The sequence below is a fragment of the Saccoglossus kowalevskii genome, chromosome 2 (assembly GCF_978046115.1).
Source record: "Saccoglossus kowalevskii chromosome 2, keSacKowa6.1, whole genome shotgun sequence".
NCBI lineage: Eukaryota > Metazoa > Hemichordata > Enteropneusta > Harrimaniidae > Saccoglossus > Saccoglossus kowalevskii.
Window position 1 is genome coordinate 10,564,035 of NC_140642.1, and position 19,291 is coordinate 10,583,325.

At 43.6% G+C, this 19,291-nt stretch overlaps 1 protein-coding gene across 1 annotated transcript; it reads left to right on the forward strand.

Moving 5' to 3' along the window:
- The first annotated feature begins 220 nt into the window (after window positions 1–220).
- Window positions 221–15,535, forward strand: LOC102805353 (phosphatidylinositol N-acetylglucosaminyltransferase subunit H-like). The gene is made up of 5 exons (XM_006820418.3): window positions 221–516; window positions 3,024–3,105; window positions 3,394–3,521; window positions 13,682–13,765; window positions 14,664–15,535. The coding sequence occupies exons 1-5, from the start codon at window positions 349–351 to the stop codon at window positions 14,757–14,759; spliced, it is 558 nt and encodes a 185-aa protein (XP_006820481.3). The 5' UTR covers window positions 221–348; the 3' UTR covers window positions 14,760–15,535.
- Window positions 15,536–19,291: the final 3,756 nt, after the last annotated feature.

The following is a 19,291-nucleotide window of genomic DNA, read 5'->3' on the forward strand; positions in this document are numbered from 1 at the left end:
TAGCTGACACCCTAGGTCACTAGCCAAACATTGCTAGTCAAAACAAGAAGTTATGACTATGCAGAAACATATATAATATTATACCATACTTTACAAAAATGTTATTAAAAAATTAAATATAATATGAAATACGTAATCGTTGTGTTACAATACTAGTCAATATAGCAAATATGTGTTTGTATGCGTAAGAAATAATATAAACCTGGGTAGTCTTAGTGGCAATATGGCGGCGATCATGTAGTGTAGCTTGGTGTCGATGACAACCACTGAGTTTCGTGATAATGTAGAATATTCAATTAGTTTATTAATATTTTGAATGTTGAGTGCAGAATAAGGATTTTAACACGAATGTTAACATTAACAATGTCGTTCAGGTACACATCAAAAAAGTATGAGCGAGATCTATGTGAAGAACACATTGTGCGGGTAGATGGTGGATCGTGCAATCGAAAAGTTATAGTTGCATGTACTGTCATCATAGGATTTATATTGTATTGGTTGTCGTTGATCTCAGAGGTAAGTGTCAAAGTGAGCTCGTATGTAATAGGTAATGTGTACCACATATAACATATCTACTTGCTACCAAGTTCAGCTGGGCGGTTTCATCGATTTACTAAAAATAGAATAGACGTAATCGATTTGTATGCTAACCCGGAGTTTAATAGCTGCAGTTCTGTAGCTATGGATTTCGCTGGTGTATGTTTTTGCATTTTCTGTTGCATCGGTAGCCTGATTCGTTCGTTTATTGGTAATTACAAAACCCTTTTGATCTCAGCATCCCTAAACACCTTTTTACTTATCAAAGATATTGTTGACTTATCACTATCGTCCCCCCCCCCCCCTGCCACTGCTTACAAGTAGTAAAAACTGTCTAGAGTTGCGCATTACATAGAAGTAAACTAAAACTGGACAGGCAGGTACCCCCAGGCAGCGTTGTGAACACACTCCATACTCTTGTGATGTACTTTTATAATACTGCAGCATTAAACTATAATATTTATATTTCTCAGCCAACATTTTTTGAAACGTTGTATTTTTGGCGGAATAGTGTGAGGATTTATGCGTTCAAAATGTTCCGGAGGTGTAATATCTTTAGACGAAAGTCGTAACATCAATGAGAAAAAGTTGGGATGGACATACCATAGATTTCTATGTGAAACAATTGAATATTGTTTTGTAGAGACCATATAGTTTGAGTTATGTAAGGTAGCAATAACGTGAAGCAAAAACCGATGTGTCGGCTAAACAGGAAATCATGCAGGACTCGAACGCAATTGTTTTTAATTACGCTGCCTGAAAGTTTCTGAATTGTTTTGTGATTGGTGTTGACTTCACACTTCTGTGAACTGCAATTTGATTTGCGTAATAAGTGGGCTGCTAATATATCTATAGAGGGACTGTGGTCCACATAATTACATGTATGACAATCGCGATAACTCAAATCAACATAGAGATCATGGAAAGTTCCATGGCAATAAATGTCGGCACTTCAACTGACTTCATCGAGCACAATATAAGTGATTGTGCAGTACACAGTTGATGAGAAGTTAATGAGGAGTTATTGATGAACAATGTTTTAAAATACATAAAAATAAAATTGGCGTAGATTGGGTTTGAAACCCATTTTACAACTTTTCACTTTTTTTTTGTACTTAATAACAATATTGATGTACCAGTAAACGATTTTGGGCCAGAAAATAGCAGGCATTGCACAGGTACTTTAAAATGAATCCAGATCAGAGCTGCTTGTAATAATTGCATGCACCCGACTAATGGACCTAAAAATACATTCCATGACCCGATACTGAAAACCGATAATAACTGAAATACATAGATTCAAATCCCTTTTTATTCATGCCACCAATCTGGCTTTAACACACATAAATATATTATGGTACTCAGTTTTTAAACTAGTGTTTTTCACATGTCATGGTACTTTTGTCCAAAAATATAGAAAGTTTTATTATTTTTCATATCATAGTAAAAAAAAACAAAATTATGCATCTATCTTGTCTACTTGTCAGTGGAGTTTAAATCAGGTTTAGAATACATTTTAAGTGTGATGACAGCCACGCCCCTTTTTGAGGTCCTAATATTAAGTCTCTAACTGAAGCATTAAATCCCAGCATTACATTCATACATTAACAGTTTATTACACAGACTGGTCGTGTATTCAACTGCAGGTTACATCAGTCTCAAACATCGTGTCAGTCACTGTTTAAAATTAAGCCTAATTTGTGAAGTCCTCCATTGTTTTAATTCTGGATACTGTCACCACACACTTGAAACTGATTTAAAATCAACCAAAACTTTATAGAAGATAAGATAGATGCATGTTTTTTTAACTGTGATATGGAAAATAATAAAACATATATTAGAATGAATGAATAAGTAGAAATCAGATACACTTACCTATTTCTATGGTTCCTACAGTTACAAAATGTAAACAGCTTGCAGCCAAAAACAGTAAAAATAACAGTGGAATTACTGGAAAGTCCAACGATAAAACCATACAATTTAAAAAAAAAAATTACTTGTTTCTTGAAAACAGGAGAGGTTTACAGTTGATGTTTCCCCCAAAACACCCTCTATAGTTCATTTTTCTATTCTACACTTCTTTGCATAATCCAATACACATTTCTTTTCTAATTCAGGAAGAGCTTGTGAATATCTGTACAATAGTTTATAAATGTATTTATTCAAATTTGTAAATATAGATACATGTATTCTGCTTTCATTATTATTCCCATTCTCTTAATCTTTGTAAGTATTTATAAATTACAATGGCAGTTGAGTCCAAACAAGCCAATCAATGAGTACAGTGTGTATTGACGTCATTTGATAATGTTCCAAAGTTATTCCATCGGCTAATAAAAACCTTGTTACACTTGGAATTGTGAAATTTTTAAATATTTATAAAGATGAGTGAAATGTTTTTTGTGTGCCAAGTGTATGACTGTTCATATTATACTAAGTCATTACATTACATTTCAGTCTTGTTCATTTTTCCCTTTCACTTTCAGGATGGCAGTCTTCCAATAGCCATAGCTGCCATATTAGTTTTACTGTGCTGTATTTATTTACATTTCATCCAAGTTTACCAAGGTAAATATTATGGCTTTCAAACTGTTGCACTCATTTTGGATTACTCAACAATGCTGTATTGACTGATTTTTTTTGAATATTCATAAATGTTAATTCAAATTCATCTATACTAGTGATGTCACTGTTGTGATTGGTCAGAAGGTTTTCTACCACCTTTTTGAGTTTTAAAATTTTCTTTAAAAGTTTACAAAATAATTGTCACATCCTGTAATGAGTGAACATTTTTTTTTTCAAATCTGTTAAAATGCTGTCAGCTCTTTTAATCGTTCCATCATTGTTGTTTTACAGAGTCTTTATTAGTTGTGGCATCAACAGGAGTTCAGTTCACAACTACTTATCAAACAGGACGAAAGAAACATTTATTTATTCCAATTAGTTCAATACATGATATAGTGATAAGTGAAGCTGTTACTATGGTAATTATGGATTCCTTCCAAAGATAACACTTTTTACTATCACAAACCATTTTAAGAGTTATGAATTCCCAATTCAGATATTGACTTGAACTTTCACCTGGCTTGTAAGTTGTATCACACAAACTCTAATGTTTCGACCACATTTAAATAATTTTTTTCAAAAAATTGGTCAAGCTTTTAGAATACAAAATTATGTAAAAAAAAATTGATCATGCAATTTTAGATGACATACATAGTGAATCGTTTGTTGTCAGAAAGTAACATTTTTGTCATGCACTGCCATTCAAAGGGTTCCACACCTGCACTACCATTCAAAGGGTTTTACACCTGCACTGCATTCAAAGGGTTCCACACCTGCACTGCATTCAAGAGGTTCCACACCTGCACTGTTATTCAAAAGGTTCCACACCTGCACTACCATTCAAAGGGTTCCACACCTGCACTACCATTCAAAAGGTTCCACACCTGCACTGCCATTCAAAAGGTTCCACACCTGCACTGCAATTCAAAGGGTTCCACACCTGCACTACCATTCAAAAGGTTCCACACCTGCACTGCCATTCAAAGGGTTCCACACCTGCACTGCCATTCAAAGGGTTCCACACCTGCACTACCATTCAAAGGGTTCCACACCTGCACTGCATTCAACGAGTTCCACACCTGCACTGTCATTCAAAAAGTTCCACACCTGCACTGCAATTCAAAGGGTTCCACACCTGCACTGGGTTCCATACCTGCACTGCCATTCAAAGGGTTCCACACCTGCACTACCATTCAAAGGGTTCCACACCTGCACTGCCATTCAAAGGGTTCCACACCTGCACTGCCATTCAAAGGGTTCCACACCTACACTATCATTCAAAGAGTTCCACACCTGCACTACCATTCAAAGGGTTCCACACCTGCACTGCCATTCAAAAGATTCCACACCTGCACTGCCATTCAAAAGGTTCCACACCTGCACTACCATTCAAAGGGTTCCAAATCTGCACTACCATTCAAAGGGTTCCACACCTGCACTGTCATTCCAAGGGTTTCACACCTGCACTGCCATTCAAAGGGTTCCACGCCTGTACTACCATTCAAAGGGTTCCACACCTACACTGCCATTCAAAGGGTTCCACACCTGCACTACCATTCAAAAGGTTCCACACCTGCACTGCCATTCAAAGGGTTCCACACCTGCACTGCCATTCAAAAGGTTCCACACCTGCACTGCCATTCAAAAGGTTCCACACCTGCACTACTATTCAAAGGGTTCCACACCTGCACTGTCATTCCAAGGGTTTCACACCTGCACTGCCATTCAAAGAGTTCCACGCCTGTACTACCATTCAAAGGGTTCCACATCTGCACTACCATTCAAAGGGTTCCACACCTGCACTACCATTCAAAGGGTTCCACACCTGCACTGCCATTCAAAGGGTTCCACCCCTGCACTGCCATTCAAAGGGTTCCACACCTGCACTACCATTCAAAGTGTTCCACACCTGCACTACCATTCAAAGGGTTCCACACCTGCACTACCATTCAAAGGGTTCCACACCTGCACTACCATTCAAAGGGTTCCACACCTGCACTGCCATTCAAAGGGTTCCACACCTGCACTACCATTCAAAGGGTTCCACACCTGCACTGTCATTCAAAGGGTTCCACACCTGCACTACCATTCAAAGGGTTCCACACCTGCACTGCCATTCAAAGGGTTCCACACCTGTATGCCATTCAATGGGTTCCACACTTGCACTGCCATTCAAAGGGTTCCACACCTGCACTACCATTCAAAGGGTTCCACACCTGTACTACCATTCAAAGGGTTCCACACCCGCACTACCATTCAAATGGTTCCACACCTGTATGCCATTCAAAAGGTTCCACACCTGCACTACCATTCAAAGGGTTCCACACCTGTATGCCAATTCACTACGTTCAATTACCCACCATAGACTCCGGTCAGTCAAAATGACTATTTTGAACTGTAGGCATTAATCAGCGATTCTGCCGGTGATGGAGAGATAGAATCCAGGTCAGGGGAAGCCCCATGACCTCAAGATCTTTTACCCCTTACGTCACGAACCCACGTGACCGAGGCCACATGGCAACGCCATAGGCAGCCGTCCATCACTCTTAATTTCTCTCCGCCTCGAGTGGAGATGAAATCTAGCGAGCTCTGCTGGATCGCCTGCTTTTTTTCCTGTCCGGATTTATAGCTTGGGTTGTTGCCGCTGCTCGGCATCCGACATGGTAGCTGGTAGGATAAGTTTTCCTTGTCTCTTTTTATCCTCGTGTCGTTTTCCCCTTTGTGTGTAGTATTTTTCACAGCAAAGAGATCAAAATCCGGCGCCACTATGTAGTCACATGTTGATTTCATGGCGGCACCTTTTACAACTGTAATTCGTCTCCCTCATGCATGTCATCTTTTATTTTTAATGTATTTAGCAATATATCGATGTAATGACAGCTCCAAGGCTCGCTGCCTTTTTCTTCCGGTCTCCTCGTCTTTCGAGCCGACTGTACAGTGGTTTATTCAGAATCTACCAGCATAGAACCCGCATCCGAGATGCTTTGTCGTGGCTACGTGTGGGTTCCGGGGTTTTTTTTTTTTTTGCGTGAAAGCGTGTTTTTTTCACTGGAGTTCTGAGGCCTGAGATTTTCTTTCAGAGCCATCAAAATCGCTGACACTGACCGCGTCACAGCAAGGTCGCGCGTCCAGTAAACAAATCGGTTAAAGTGAGTTGCGTGTTTTGCATGAGTGGAAAGTCCTCACGCTCGGCTACCGGTACTTCATGTACCGGGACGTCGAGTAAGAGGCCCGACGGCGGAGGTACCGATATTTTCTCGGTCTCCCCCGCTGATCGGAGGGCATCCTCACAGTCTGTTTTTTCAGGCGGTGTTTTTTACCCGATTTTACCGGCTGCAGCGAGGCTGTGCCCCTGGAGGCTTTCCTCCTATGGGGCCCGTTGCGGGTCTCTTCGTGGACCCTTCCTCGCACGGCGCCGAGTTTGCCTCCGAGTTGAGGGCTTTGGTCGAAGGACTGTCGGGGCAATTGCGTCCCTGGCAGGCCGGGTAGATCAGATGCAGTCGGAGCAAGCTGTCTCCACTGTGTCCCCTCGGTGGGCAAGCAGGAAGAGACACGAAAGCATGTTTGCATTCAAACACGTCTCTTCCGGGGAACCCCCGTTCCCAGTCACGGCTCTCCCACTATTTTGGGGGGTGGCCGAGGCTCAGGCTAATTACACCAGTCCTTCTCTGGATCGGCGGGCACTGAATGCCAACGGGGTGCTGGCAGCCAAGTCTCTGATCTCGGGGCAGGGCTTTCAGGGCAGGGCACGCGTTGACCCCCCCCCCCCACTTTCAGCCAGCTAGGGTTCATCACGCGGTAACGGTACAACGGTAACGAATTTATCCTTGTGTCCGGTCCCCGCTGTGGGTTTTGACTCCTTTCTTACCGACCCACGGGCGTCCCCAGAGGGAACCGACCCTGTCATGAGACGCACAGTCGAACACGCTCCCTCTCACATATTTTAAGTTAAAGGAGACGCGTTCGCTCGCGTTGGATACAGCCGGTACTCCGGGTGGTCCCTCAGAGTCTTCCATCTGTATGACTCGGTGAGCCACGCTTTTGGGGTGAGGCGGAGTATCATTGTTCCCAGTGATACGATGTATATACCCCCACCCTTGATTCTAAAGCGACCACCTAAGGTTGCTTCAACGCTTATGGGATCACGGGCGTCGGGATCCAAAGCAACCCCGTCGGCACATCTCTCCCCTGTCCATCTGAGTGCGGAGTGGGGCGCAGAGCACGCAAACAGTGTTGATGGGCGGCGTTGGTCAGCCGCGGAGGATGTAATGCTTAAGGCCCCCGGGTGGGGATAACGTTAGGCAACACTTCCCACTGGACCAAACGCTACCCAGTCGGTGTGTTTCGGGATCAGACCCCATAGCGTGGGATGAGACCAAAACGCCCCCAACAGGATTCCAAGGCTCCTTCCCCAGACCCCGGTACCACAAATTTGGCAAACCGGGCAAAGGGGGATAGCTGCGTTCCATGGGTGTCTTTGCCAATTGAGGACGACCCATCTAGCCCTGAGGGCAGAGTTGCTTGAGCGTATTATTATGCGTGCCCAGCACTCTGGTGACCTTGGAGGCAGAACGCACCAGCCTCCTAGACCAGACGACTTTTTTACTGGTGAGCCACCGCACATCTACGTGCGACACCCCCTAGTGTTGCCTGGCTCGCTTGGCCAGGGCCACTACTGGGCTACGAGACGCGGCCTTAGACGCACGTGTTTTCGTCGACAAGCTGAGCTGGGGTACGTCCCCCACCTCAGTGACGCAGACTGGACACCCTCCACCCTCTTTGTTCAGGGAATGGTGGGTACAGTCTCGGGCTTCGGAGTGCAATGAATCAGAGGGTTCAGATTTAATCCGCTTGCCAGTTGGTCCTGCCATGGGCAAGCGGAGGGCACCCCAAGCACAGAAAACACAATGCCCTAAGGCGTTGCCCGCTAGCCAGAGTCAGCCAGGAGGCAAGCGCTTATACCCTTCCATGGGAGGGAAGGGTAGTGGCGTGCCCCCAGGGAGGTAAGAGCCAGGTGGTGGCTCCTCACCCTCTCTGGGTGGATGTCTACCCGGCAGCAGGGGAAGCATGTTTGACGCTCACCTCTGCAACCGGGGGAGACAGGCACGTGTTCGGTGAGTGGCCAGGTCACAACTTAGTGACTACTTCAGGCCTTGGGGAACTCGCCTCATGGGGGAAGGGAGCACCCTTCCCCCTTGCAACTGCCGAACACATGGCCACACATCCCTGTCGTACACAGATTGCGCCGGTGTAGTCCGGTTTGGAGACGGCGGGTGACCGACCCCTGGACCTTCCCAGGTGGTGACATCCGTTTACGGCATACCGCTGAAATCTCCACTTCCCCCCATCAGTGTCTCCCCTGTTGGGCACTGCCAGGGGACTCCCGCAAGGCGGAAGCAATCAGACAGGAAGTAGCAGTTTGCTGGGGAAAGACGCCATACACAGGGTACATCAGCCGGAACTAAGTCCAGGCTTCTACCCAAATGTGTTCGTAGTACCAAATCTACAAGTGGCAGGCGTCCAGTTTTGGACCTAGACAGACTGGATCAGTACGTGCCCCTCGATCGGTTCCACATGGAGACACCATCAGGGTTCTTCTCTCCATCCACCGTTTTGACTGGCTAGCCCCGCTAGATTTAAGCGGGGCCTACCTGCACGTACCGATGCACCTAGCGAGTTGCCATCTCCTTCGAAACGCCCAGCTGGGCCAAGTATTCAAACTTCGGTGCCCCCCCCCCTCCGTTCGGGTTAGGCACAGCGCCCTACGTGTTCACCAGAGGGATGAAACGGGTAGTGCTGCTGCTTCACCAGATGTCGGTACACCTCAATCCGTACCCAGACTACTGGTTACCAACAACCCGGGCAAGGGGTAATAGCCAAACGCATCAGGCTAACACAGGATTTACTTCACCAGTTGGGCTCGTTAGTAAATCGACAAGTCCCACCTCGAGCCAACGCGCAGTTGGTGTCCCTGGGCATGGAGTTTTGACACAGAGGTAAGCTTGGCTTAGCTATTTCAAGCATATTGCTTAGCGCTAAGCAGCCTAGCCGAATGCCTAGTCAGCGTTCCTTCAGTGTCCCTCCGTGAACTAATGCGGATCATCGGAATGATGACCTCGGTTCGAAGGGTCGTTCCCCAGGCCGCACTACGCAGCCGCCCGGTATAACACTTGTTATAACGCCGAGCTCTTCTATGGGAACTAGATAGGCGGGTTTCGATCTCGGACCAAGTGAAGGAAGCCCTGCCCTGGTGGTCGTCACTGACCAACCTCGGGCAGAGGGGCCCCCTTGGACCCGCTCGCCGCAGGTATGACTCTGGTAACAAATGCCTCCCCCAGGGTTGGGGAGCGCATCTATTGGACGAACAAGCCCAAGGATATGGCTCCCGCATAGTTTTGGGACCACCATATCAACCGGCTCGAACTGTGAGCAGTGTACAATTAGCACTACCACGCTTTCTACCCGTAGTTCGAGACCACAGAGTCCTGCTCCGCACAGACAACGCAGCGGTGGTCTCCTTCAAGAAGGAGGGGGGACGCATTCCCCATCGTTGTCAGTCCTAGCGGAGCAAAATCCTCCTTTGGTGCCTGGAATACAATGGGGAGCTAACCGCACACCATCTTCCAGGGGGTGAGGAACAGTCTGGCGACGCCCTTTCAGGGCGACTCCGTCTCCAGAACACGGAGTGGCTGATACCCCAGTGGGTAGCCTCCAGGCTGTTTCGGCTGTGGACGGTCCAAGGTTAGACTGTTTGCCGCACCCCGGAACACCAAGCTCCCGATGTACGTAATACTCCTGCTGACTCCAGGAGCCTGGGCCAGGGTCGCTTTGCTACCCCGCGGATCTACTTAGTTGTGTACGCTTTTCCTCCCTTCCCGCTAGTCCACCGGGCACCGGAGAAGACTTCGACAGGTGCACACCTGCATATTATCATTGGTTGCACCCAATTGGCCGAACAGGGCCTAGTTTCCACTTCTGTCGGAAACGATAGTCGAAACACCAGCAGTGCTTCCGGACTTACCGGACATGCCGTCCCAACCAGACGGCGCACTACCACGAGCCCAGCAGGTATCACTTACCCGCATAGAGGCTCTCATTAGACCCGCCCATACGAAAGCTTTATCTGAGCGGGCTGCCAACGTCCTGGCCAGGGCGAACTGGGATTCCACCAATGCAGCCTACATTTCTAGGCTGCGAGCATACATTGGTTAGTGTAGCGGAAGGGAGATTGATCGATACCATCCCTCTATTGGCCAGGTAGCAGGCTCCTTCGTCCACCTGTTTGACGAAGTGGGTTTGTCCTACGCAGCGATCGTTGGCTACAGGTCGGCCTTGTGCCCCACCATTCAAACGTACGGGAACAAGACTAACCGATTGTCCTACTATTAGGAGACTATTTACTGCTTTCCAGACGCTGAGACCCCATGCAAGGGAACTGCCCAACTGGGACTTGTCGGCTGTGTTGTCCGCTCTAAGCAGACCGCCTTTTGAGCCTCTCCAATCAGCACCACTCAATTTTTTGATGTGGAAAATAGTCTTCCTACTGGCCCTCGCCTCAGGTAGGCGCCGGTCAAAGCTAGGCGCGCACTATCCTTTGCGGACGGTTGTGCCGCTTTTATGGGCGATCAAGTTGTACTAAGACACGAATCGGGTTCTCGCCAAGAACCAAATCCCAGGACACGATCCTCAACCGATCGTCATCCCCCGGCTGGCAAATATTGTCAGTCCGGAAGATCAGGAAGAGTTGCTTCTCTGCCCGGTCCGAGCGCTGAGTTGCTACGAGAACTGTACCAGGTTTTCTAGACGGGGAACCAAACACATGTTTTTGTGTTACGGCGCTGACAAGCGGGATAAGCCGGTTTCCCCGACTTCCATCCCCAGGTGGATTACTGCGACTGTACTGGAGGTCTATAATACACTATCCTCCTCAACACAGACCTTGCAGAGACACCAAGTACAAGAACATGAGGTCTGTGCGATTGCTAACTCACTAGCGCTAGCGTCAGGTGCCCCCCTCAAACACATTCTGAGGGCAGGCTTCTGGAGAACGCAGAACGTCTTCATCAACTACTACCTAGGAGACACCCAATCTATTGAGCAGGGTCTCTTCAGGTTAGGCTCCGTCGTAGCGGGTCAGGCCTTGTTTGCTGACCCAGCCCGAACGACTGCAGGGGCCTCTGCGCATAGGCGATAAGTCAGTCTCTGCATTTTTGCGGGCAGATTGTCTGTTCCACTAGCACTTCCTGGAAGCTCCCAGGTTTCGCTTCTGTCGACCTACGCCCTCATGCGAACTGTTTCGGCCCTACTTCAAGCTTATCACCCCCGAGTTCGGCTTGGGTCTAGCTTTCTCGGGCACACCGAACCCTGTCACCACAGCAGCATTGGCTTCTTGCTTCTGGGACAGCACAGGCAAGGTAAGACACCACCCTTCTTGGGTCTTAACTTAGGTCTTTGGGTTTGTTTTTCATCCCGGACTGGGGGAAAGTCTTTCATCATTCTCCTTTTTTTTCTGTTTGCTCGGAAAACCCGCCACCTATTGGTGTCTGACTCTGCCTACAGTTCAAATAGTCATTTTGACTGACCGGAGTCTATGGTGGGTAATTGAACGTAGTGAATTTAGGCGAGGGTTCTTCGAACCCGCCTATTCACATAGTTCATACCCACCATAGACTCCGGGTCCCCCCCAACCTCCCCACTCTTTCCGTCGCGTTGGTCTAAGTTCTCGAGGTGGAGAGAAAGGAACCAGAGTGATGGACGGCTGCCTATGGCGTTGCCATGTGGCCTCGGTCACGTGGGTTCGTGACGTAAGGGGTAAAAGAATCTTGAGGTCATGGGGCTTCCCCTGACCTGGATTCTATCTCTCCGTCACCGGCAAAATCGCTGATTAATGCCTACAGTTCAAAATAGTCATTTTGACTGACCGGAGTCTATGGTGGGTATGAACTATGTGAATAGGCGGGTTCGAAGAACCCTCGCCTAATTCAAAGGGTTCCACACCTGCACTACCATTCAAAGGGTTCCACACCTGCACTGCCATTCAAAGGGTTTCACACCTGCACTGTCATTCAAAGGGTTCCACACCTGCACTGCCATTCAAAGGGTTCCACACCTATATGCCATTCAAAGGGTTCCACACCTGTACTACCATTCAAAGGGTTCCACACCTGTATGCCATTTAAAGGGTTCCACACCTGCACTTCCATTCAAAGGGTTCCACACCTGCACTGCCATTCAAAGGGTTTCACACCTGCACTGCCATTCAAAAGGTTCCACACTTGCACTGCCATTCAAAGGGTTCCACACCTGCACTACCATTCAAAGGGTTCCACACCTGCACTACCATTCAAAGGGTTCCACACCTGCACTGCCATTCAAAGGGTTCCACACCTGCACTGCCATTCAAAGGGTTCCACACCTGCACTGCCATTCAAAGGGTTCCACACCTGCACTACCATTCAAAGGGTTCCACACTTGCACTACCATTCAAAAGGTTCCACACTTGCACTACCATTCAAAGGGTTCCACACCTGCACTGCCATTCAAAAGGTTCCACACTTGCACTACCATTCAAAGGGTTCCACACCTGCACTGCCATTCAAAAGGTTCCACACCTGCACTGCCATTCAAAAGGTTCCACACTTGCACTACTATTCAAAGGGTTCCACACCTGCACTGCCATTCAAAAGGTTCCACACTTGCACTGCCATTCAAAGGGTTCCACACCTGCACTACCATTCAAAGGGTTCCACACCTGCACTGCCATTCAAATGGTTCCACACCTGTATGCCATTCAAAGGGTTCCACACCTGCATTGCCATTCCAAGGGTTTCACACCTGCACTGCCATTCAAAGGGTTTCACACCTGCACTGCCTTTCAAAGGGTTCCACACCTGCACTACCATTCAAAGGGTTCCACACCTGCACTGCCATTCAAAGGGTTCCACACCTGCACTGCCATTCAAAGGGTTCCACACCTGCACTGCCATTCAAAGGGTTCCACACCTGCACTACCATTCAAAGGGTTCCACACTTGCACTACCATTCAAAAGGTTCCACACTTGCACTACCATTCAAAGGGTTCCACACCTGCACTGCCATTCAAAAGGTTCCACACTTGCACTACCATTCAAAGGGTTCCACACCTGCACTGCCATTCAAAAGGTTCCACACCTGCACTGCCATTCAAAAGGTTCCACACTTGCACTACCATTCAAAGGGTTCCACACCTGCACTGCCATTCAAAGGGTTCCACACTTGCACTGCCATTCAAAGGGTTCCACACCTGCACTACCATTCAAAGGGTTCCACACCTGCACTGCCATTCAAAAGGTTCCACACTTGCACTACCATTGAAAGGGTTCCACACCTGCATTACCATTCAAAAGGTTCCACACTTGCACTACCATTCAAAGGGTTCCACACCTGCACTACCATTCAAAGGGTTCCACATCTGCACTACCATTCAAAGGATTCCACACTTGCACTGCCATTCCAAGAGTTCTGATTCATGTTTTTTTTTTAGATAACCATCATTATGGTAATATAATTTACAATGTATCTTGTTTATTTCAATCCACAGCACAGAATTATTTATTATTTAGTGGTGTTGATAAAATGTGCTGATAACCCAACACAACCACAATCTCTTATTCCTCTTTTTATGGTGAGTGCAAATTTCTTATATAGTTCATATGAATTTTTGTAAACTACTTCAATTTCACAAAAGTAATGTTCAATAACTATATTAGTAGAAACAAGCATTGACAATGCACAGTCCCCGTGTTTTATCCGCAGTTGACCTGAGTGTACAAATCATATACATATCCATGTCTACCAGAGGGCTCTATGCATGTCAATTTTAATGCAATGTGACTGGAATCAGGCGATATATTAGTGAGGAATCTGCATGGAGATGAATAAAACTAAATGGCTACCAGTCTTGAATTTAAAAAAAATTATAACGTGCACTTGTACACATTATGCTTGATTCTGATGCAAAGTTTGAAAATTGCCTTGTTAATCACCAAGAAATGGTTCTGAAAATGTTTAAGTATAAGCATTTAGTAAATTTGGAGACCATTTAGTCATATTTGATTTCAAAATTAGCATGCATATGTAAGTCATTATACATGGGTTTGATGTGAGTGTTTGATTGTGATTGGTCAAAGCCTCTGACGCACACACAGACGCATAGATGGACGGAACACTACGATTCAAATGGAGGCTAATTACTGTAAAGGGGGTAATTATTCACTGGGTTTTAATTTAGCTTATTTCGCTGACTGGAAAATGCGCTAAATTAAAACCCAGTGAATATGTAAAATTTAGCATAGAACACATTATCTAAATGACGAAACCGTGAATTTAAAACCCACTGAATATGCCTGAAATGGTAAATCAGTGAAATTTAAACCCAGTGAAAATTAGTCATTTTACAGTATATTAAATGACAACATTGTCATGAATCTAACCTTGAATTAATAAAGATACAGGGCAGCCATTGTAGCCCAAACTAATTTTGGAAACACTGATGAACATTAAACTTGCTGGTTGTATTTCAGAAAACTTATCCAAGGATTGGCGTCTTAAAAGAAATGTACAGAGGGATTCAACATGTCTTGTGGAAAACTAATTCTATGTGCCACAAGAAAAGCTGACAGTTTGATATCAAATGTAGATGATTTGAAGTATTAACAGAACAATATGACGTCAGTGATGTTTTCAATGTCGACATTGATTGATTTAGGGATTCTACAATGAATACTTATCATATTCACTCCATGTGCAATTTCTAGATTTTTCCTTAATACTAGATGAATTGTTCTGACACTTGGTGTTGCTCGAAACTGTAAAGTTATCTCTATATATTTATATTTATATTAAATTATAAGTACTAGAAGTAATGTTAGTTAAGTTTGAAATATGGGAATAAATTTGACTGTATAGATCTTTTGTTTGCTCTCTTGATTTATCCAAGAGCACCTATGTAGGAACTCCAAGCTGAAAGACTGATGTAACATGTTGTCTCTTGATCTACAATGATTCTTGTTTAAAAGGCCAATTTGAAATTTGGAGGTGAATTTAAATGCATCTTATTTCTAATAAGATGAATACTAATTTTACCAGTCTACAAGATATTACTTTTATAGTCTTTATAGTTAGATTTTTTAAACTTAATACATTGAAATACTTTTGTACTGTTCGTACTGCAGATTTGGTTTTTTGAATTTCATAGACAGTTTTATACATTTCATAATGTACAGTAATGTAAGTTTACTTAGAGGAACAAGTGAATCTTTCACTGTATAATGTACAATACGTTTTTAGAGGCTTCTGAAATTACAATGCCTATTGTTTAGTGCTTGTTCACATCCTAAACATCTGATTACATTGTATATTGTTGTATTAGTAATTAATATTTTAAAAATTGCAAGTTTGTACCAGTAATGAATTAATGATAGCATTTTTGTGTTTGATATGGGTTCCATACAACGTATACAACACATGTAAATTCACACGAATGTTGCACTTTGTAGATCCTCAAAACGCATTGACAATCAACAGATCACACATTCCACCAATATTTAAAGAAGGTATACTGGACATTCAGCTGGTGCAGTCTTGGGTAGATTGGGGTATATTATACCAGGTTTGAACCCAATTTTATACAAGTACATGCATAAGGATTTCACTATACACAAATATACTAGAATGCTGAATAATAATGAAATAATACTGAACTGTATGGCAATTAAAAACAATTTTTTTTTGTATTGAGATGCATGTGCACACTTTTGTTTTGTTAGCTTCCGTTTGTGCAAAGCTCGTGAGGGAGATTTTGAGGGTTTGTGCAAAATCTCAAAAAAACTTTTGAGCAGATTTTTCATCAAATTTGGTACTTTGATTTTATTTCGGTTTCGGCAACATTAATTCCTTATTCCTGACAGACGTGATGTGATTATATTTGCGCATGTGTAACCTACCTGACAATAGCGAGGGTAAGACAGAAATATAAAAAGTTGAAAAAGAACAATAGATATGCTACCCTATAGTGAAGTCAGTGGTGAAGTGAGCATGGGTGGGTACACAAAGGGTCAGCTAGAAGAATAATATCTGAGAAAAGTGAATTGCCAATTGAAAAAGATTTTTTTTCAGAGAAAATGAAGTGAAAAAGATATGGTATGTGTGTGTTTTGCTGAGTAAAAATGACTCAGCACAATTAAATATTTAATTGTGCTGAGACAACAGCACAATTAAATATAATCAACAAAAGCATCTTAAAGAATGACAAAAGCCCCATAAAGAATTTTGACATCATGTGGCTTGCAACAGATAACCTGAAAACCATGTACAGGGCACTTATTATTCTATAAACTATCTGTATATACCGGTATATCACATTGGGCTTCGTGTAGACTTGTTTTTAAAATGTCCTTTTTTTTATTGATAGATCTTAAAGGTTTCACAAAGTACAATGAAAGAAATTTCTCTCTGATGAACACATAATATCTGATATATAAAATAAATAACAAAGTATACAAAGGCAATGAACAGCTTCAAGGAATACAAAAAATTAAATAAACAATGTATGTAAATTGCATGTTGATGCAACGTGAGTAACTTGTGACCTACACTCGTGACACACACTAATCGCTCACTAGTGTTCCAATATTTTATCCCATGTGTAATTATTTTGTAGCACAAATGTTATTTTAGTTCAGCAAAATATTGATACGGAGAGGGGTATATGTTTAAAACTCATATTTAATGCTAAACAAAAAAGTGGATTGCAGTGAGAAAATGGTGAATAATTATTGCATTTACAATCTTGGACTGAATGTGCATGTAAATCTCAACATCTGAGGTATAGTTTAAATTAAATTGCACAAAAAAATGTAACATAATAATTCCGTAATTGTTAATTTAAAACATGATAAAAATACATTACATTTTAAATTATTTCTATAATTTGTATCAGTAATGAAGCATGTGCACTAATACCATAGATATACAGCATGCCACACTACATTAGTCTGTAATGAAGCATGTGCACTAATACCATAGATATACAGCATGCCACACTACATGAGTCTGTAATGAAGCATGTGCACTAATACCATAGATATACAGCATGCCACACTACATGAGTCTGTAATGAAGCATGTGCACTAATACCATAGATATACAGCATGCCACACTACACGAGTATTTAATGAAGCATGTGCACTAATACCATAGATATACAGCATGCCACACTACATGAGTCTGTAATGAAGCATGTGCACTAATACCATAGATATACAGCATGCCACACTAGATGAGTCTGTAATGAAGCATGCGCACTAATACCATAGATATACAGCATGCCACACTACACGAGTATTTAATAAAGCATGTGCACTAATACCATAGATATACAGCATGCCACACTACATGAGTCTGTAATGAAGCATGCGCACTAATACCATAGATATACAGCATGCCACACTACATGAGTCTGTAATGAAGCATGCACACTAATACCATAGATATACAGCATGCCACACTACACGAGTCTGTAATGAAGCATGTGCACTAATACCATAGATATACAGCATGCCACACTACATGAGTCAGTAATGAAGCATGTGCACTAATACCATAGATATACAGCATGCCACACTAGATGAGTCTGTAATGAAGCATGTGCACTAATACCATAGATATACAGCATGCCACACTACACGAGTCTGTAATGAAGCATGTGCACTAATACCATAGATATACAGCATGCTACACTACATGAGTCTGTAATGAAGTATGTGCACTAATGCCATAGATATACAGCATGCCACACTACATGAGTCTGTAATAAAGCATGTGCACTAATACCATAGATATACAGCATGCCACACTACATGAGTCTGTAATGAAGCATGCGCACTAATACCATAGATATACAGCATGCCACACTACATGAGTCTGTAATGAAGCATGCACACTAATACCATAGATATACAGCATGCCACACTACATGAGTCTGTAATGAAGCATGTGCACCAATGTCATAGATATACAGCATGCCACACTACATGAGTCTGTAATGAAGCATGTGCACTAATACCATAGATATACAGCATGCCACACTACACAAGTCTTTAATGAAGCATGTGCACTAATACCATAGATATACAGCATGCCACACTACATGAGTCTGTAATGAAGCATGTGCACTAATACCATAGATATACAGCATGCCACACTACATGAGTCTGTAATGAAGCATGTGCACTAATGCCATAGATATACAGCATGCCACACTACACGAGTCTGTAATGAAGCATGCGCACTAATACCATAGATATACAGCATGCCACACTACATGAGTCTGTAATGAAGCATGTGCACTAATACCATAGATATACAGCATGCCACACTACATGAGTCTGTAATGAAGCATGTGCACTAATACCATAGATATACAGCATGCCACACTACATGAGTCTGTAATGAAGCATGCGCACTAATACCATAGATATACAGCATGCCACACTAGATGAGTCTGTAATGAAGCATGTGCACTAATACCATAGATATACAGCATGCCACACTACATGAGTCTGTAATGAAGTATGTGCACTAATACCATAGATATACAGCATGCCACACTACACGAGTCTGTAATGAAGTATGTGCACTAATACCATAGATATACAGCATGCCACACTACATGAGTCTGTAATGAAGCATGTGCACTAATACCATAGATATACAGCATGCCACACTACACGAGTCTGTAATGAAGTATGTGCACTAATACCATAGATATACAGCATGCCACACTACACGAGTCTGTAATGAAGCATGTGCACTAATACCATAGATATACAGCATGCCACACTACATGAGTCTGTAATGAAGCATGTGCACTAATACCATAGATATACAGCATGCCACACTACACGAGTCTGTAATGAAGTATGTGCACTAATACCATAGATATACAGCATGCCACACTACATTAGTCTGTAATGAAGCATGTGCACTAATACCATAGATATACAGCATGCCACACTAGATGAGTCTGTAATGAAGCATGTGCACTAATACCATAGATATACAGCATGCCACACTACACGAGTCTGTAATGAAGCATGTGCACTAATGCCATAGATATACAGCATGCCACACTACGAGTCTGTAATGAAGT

Coding starts and splice junctions, on each gene's coding strand:
- LOC102805353 (XM_006820418.3), top strand. CDS start 349: ATGTTAACATTAACAATGTCGTTCAGGTACACATCAAAAAAGTATGAG. Junction 517..3,023: donor GGTTGTCGTTGATCTCAGAG/GTAAGTGTCAAA, acceptor TTTCACTTTCAG/GATGGCAGTCTTCCAATAGC. Junction 13,766..14,663: donor CTCTTATTCCTCTTTTTATG/GTGAGTGCAAAT, acceptor GTTGTATTTCAG/AAAACTTATCCAAGGATTGG.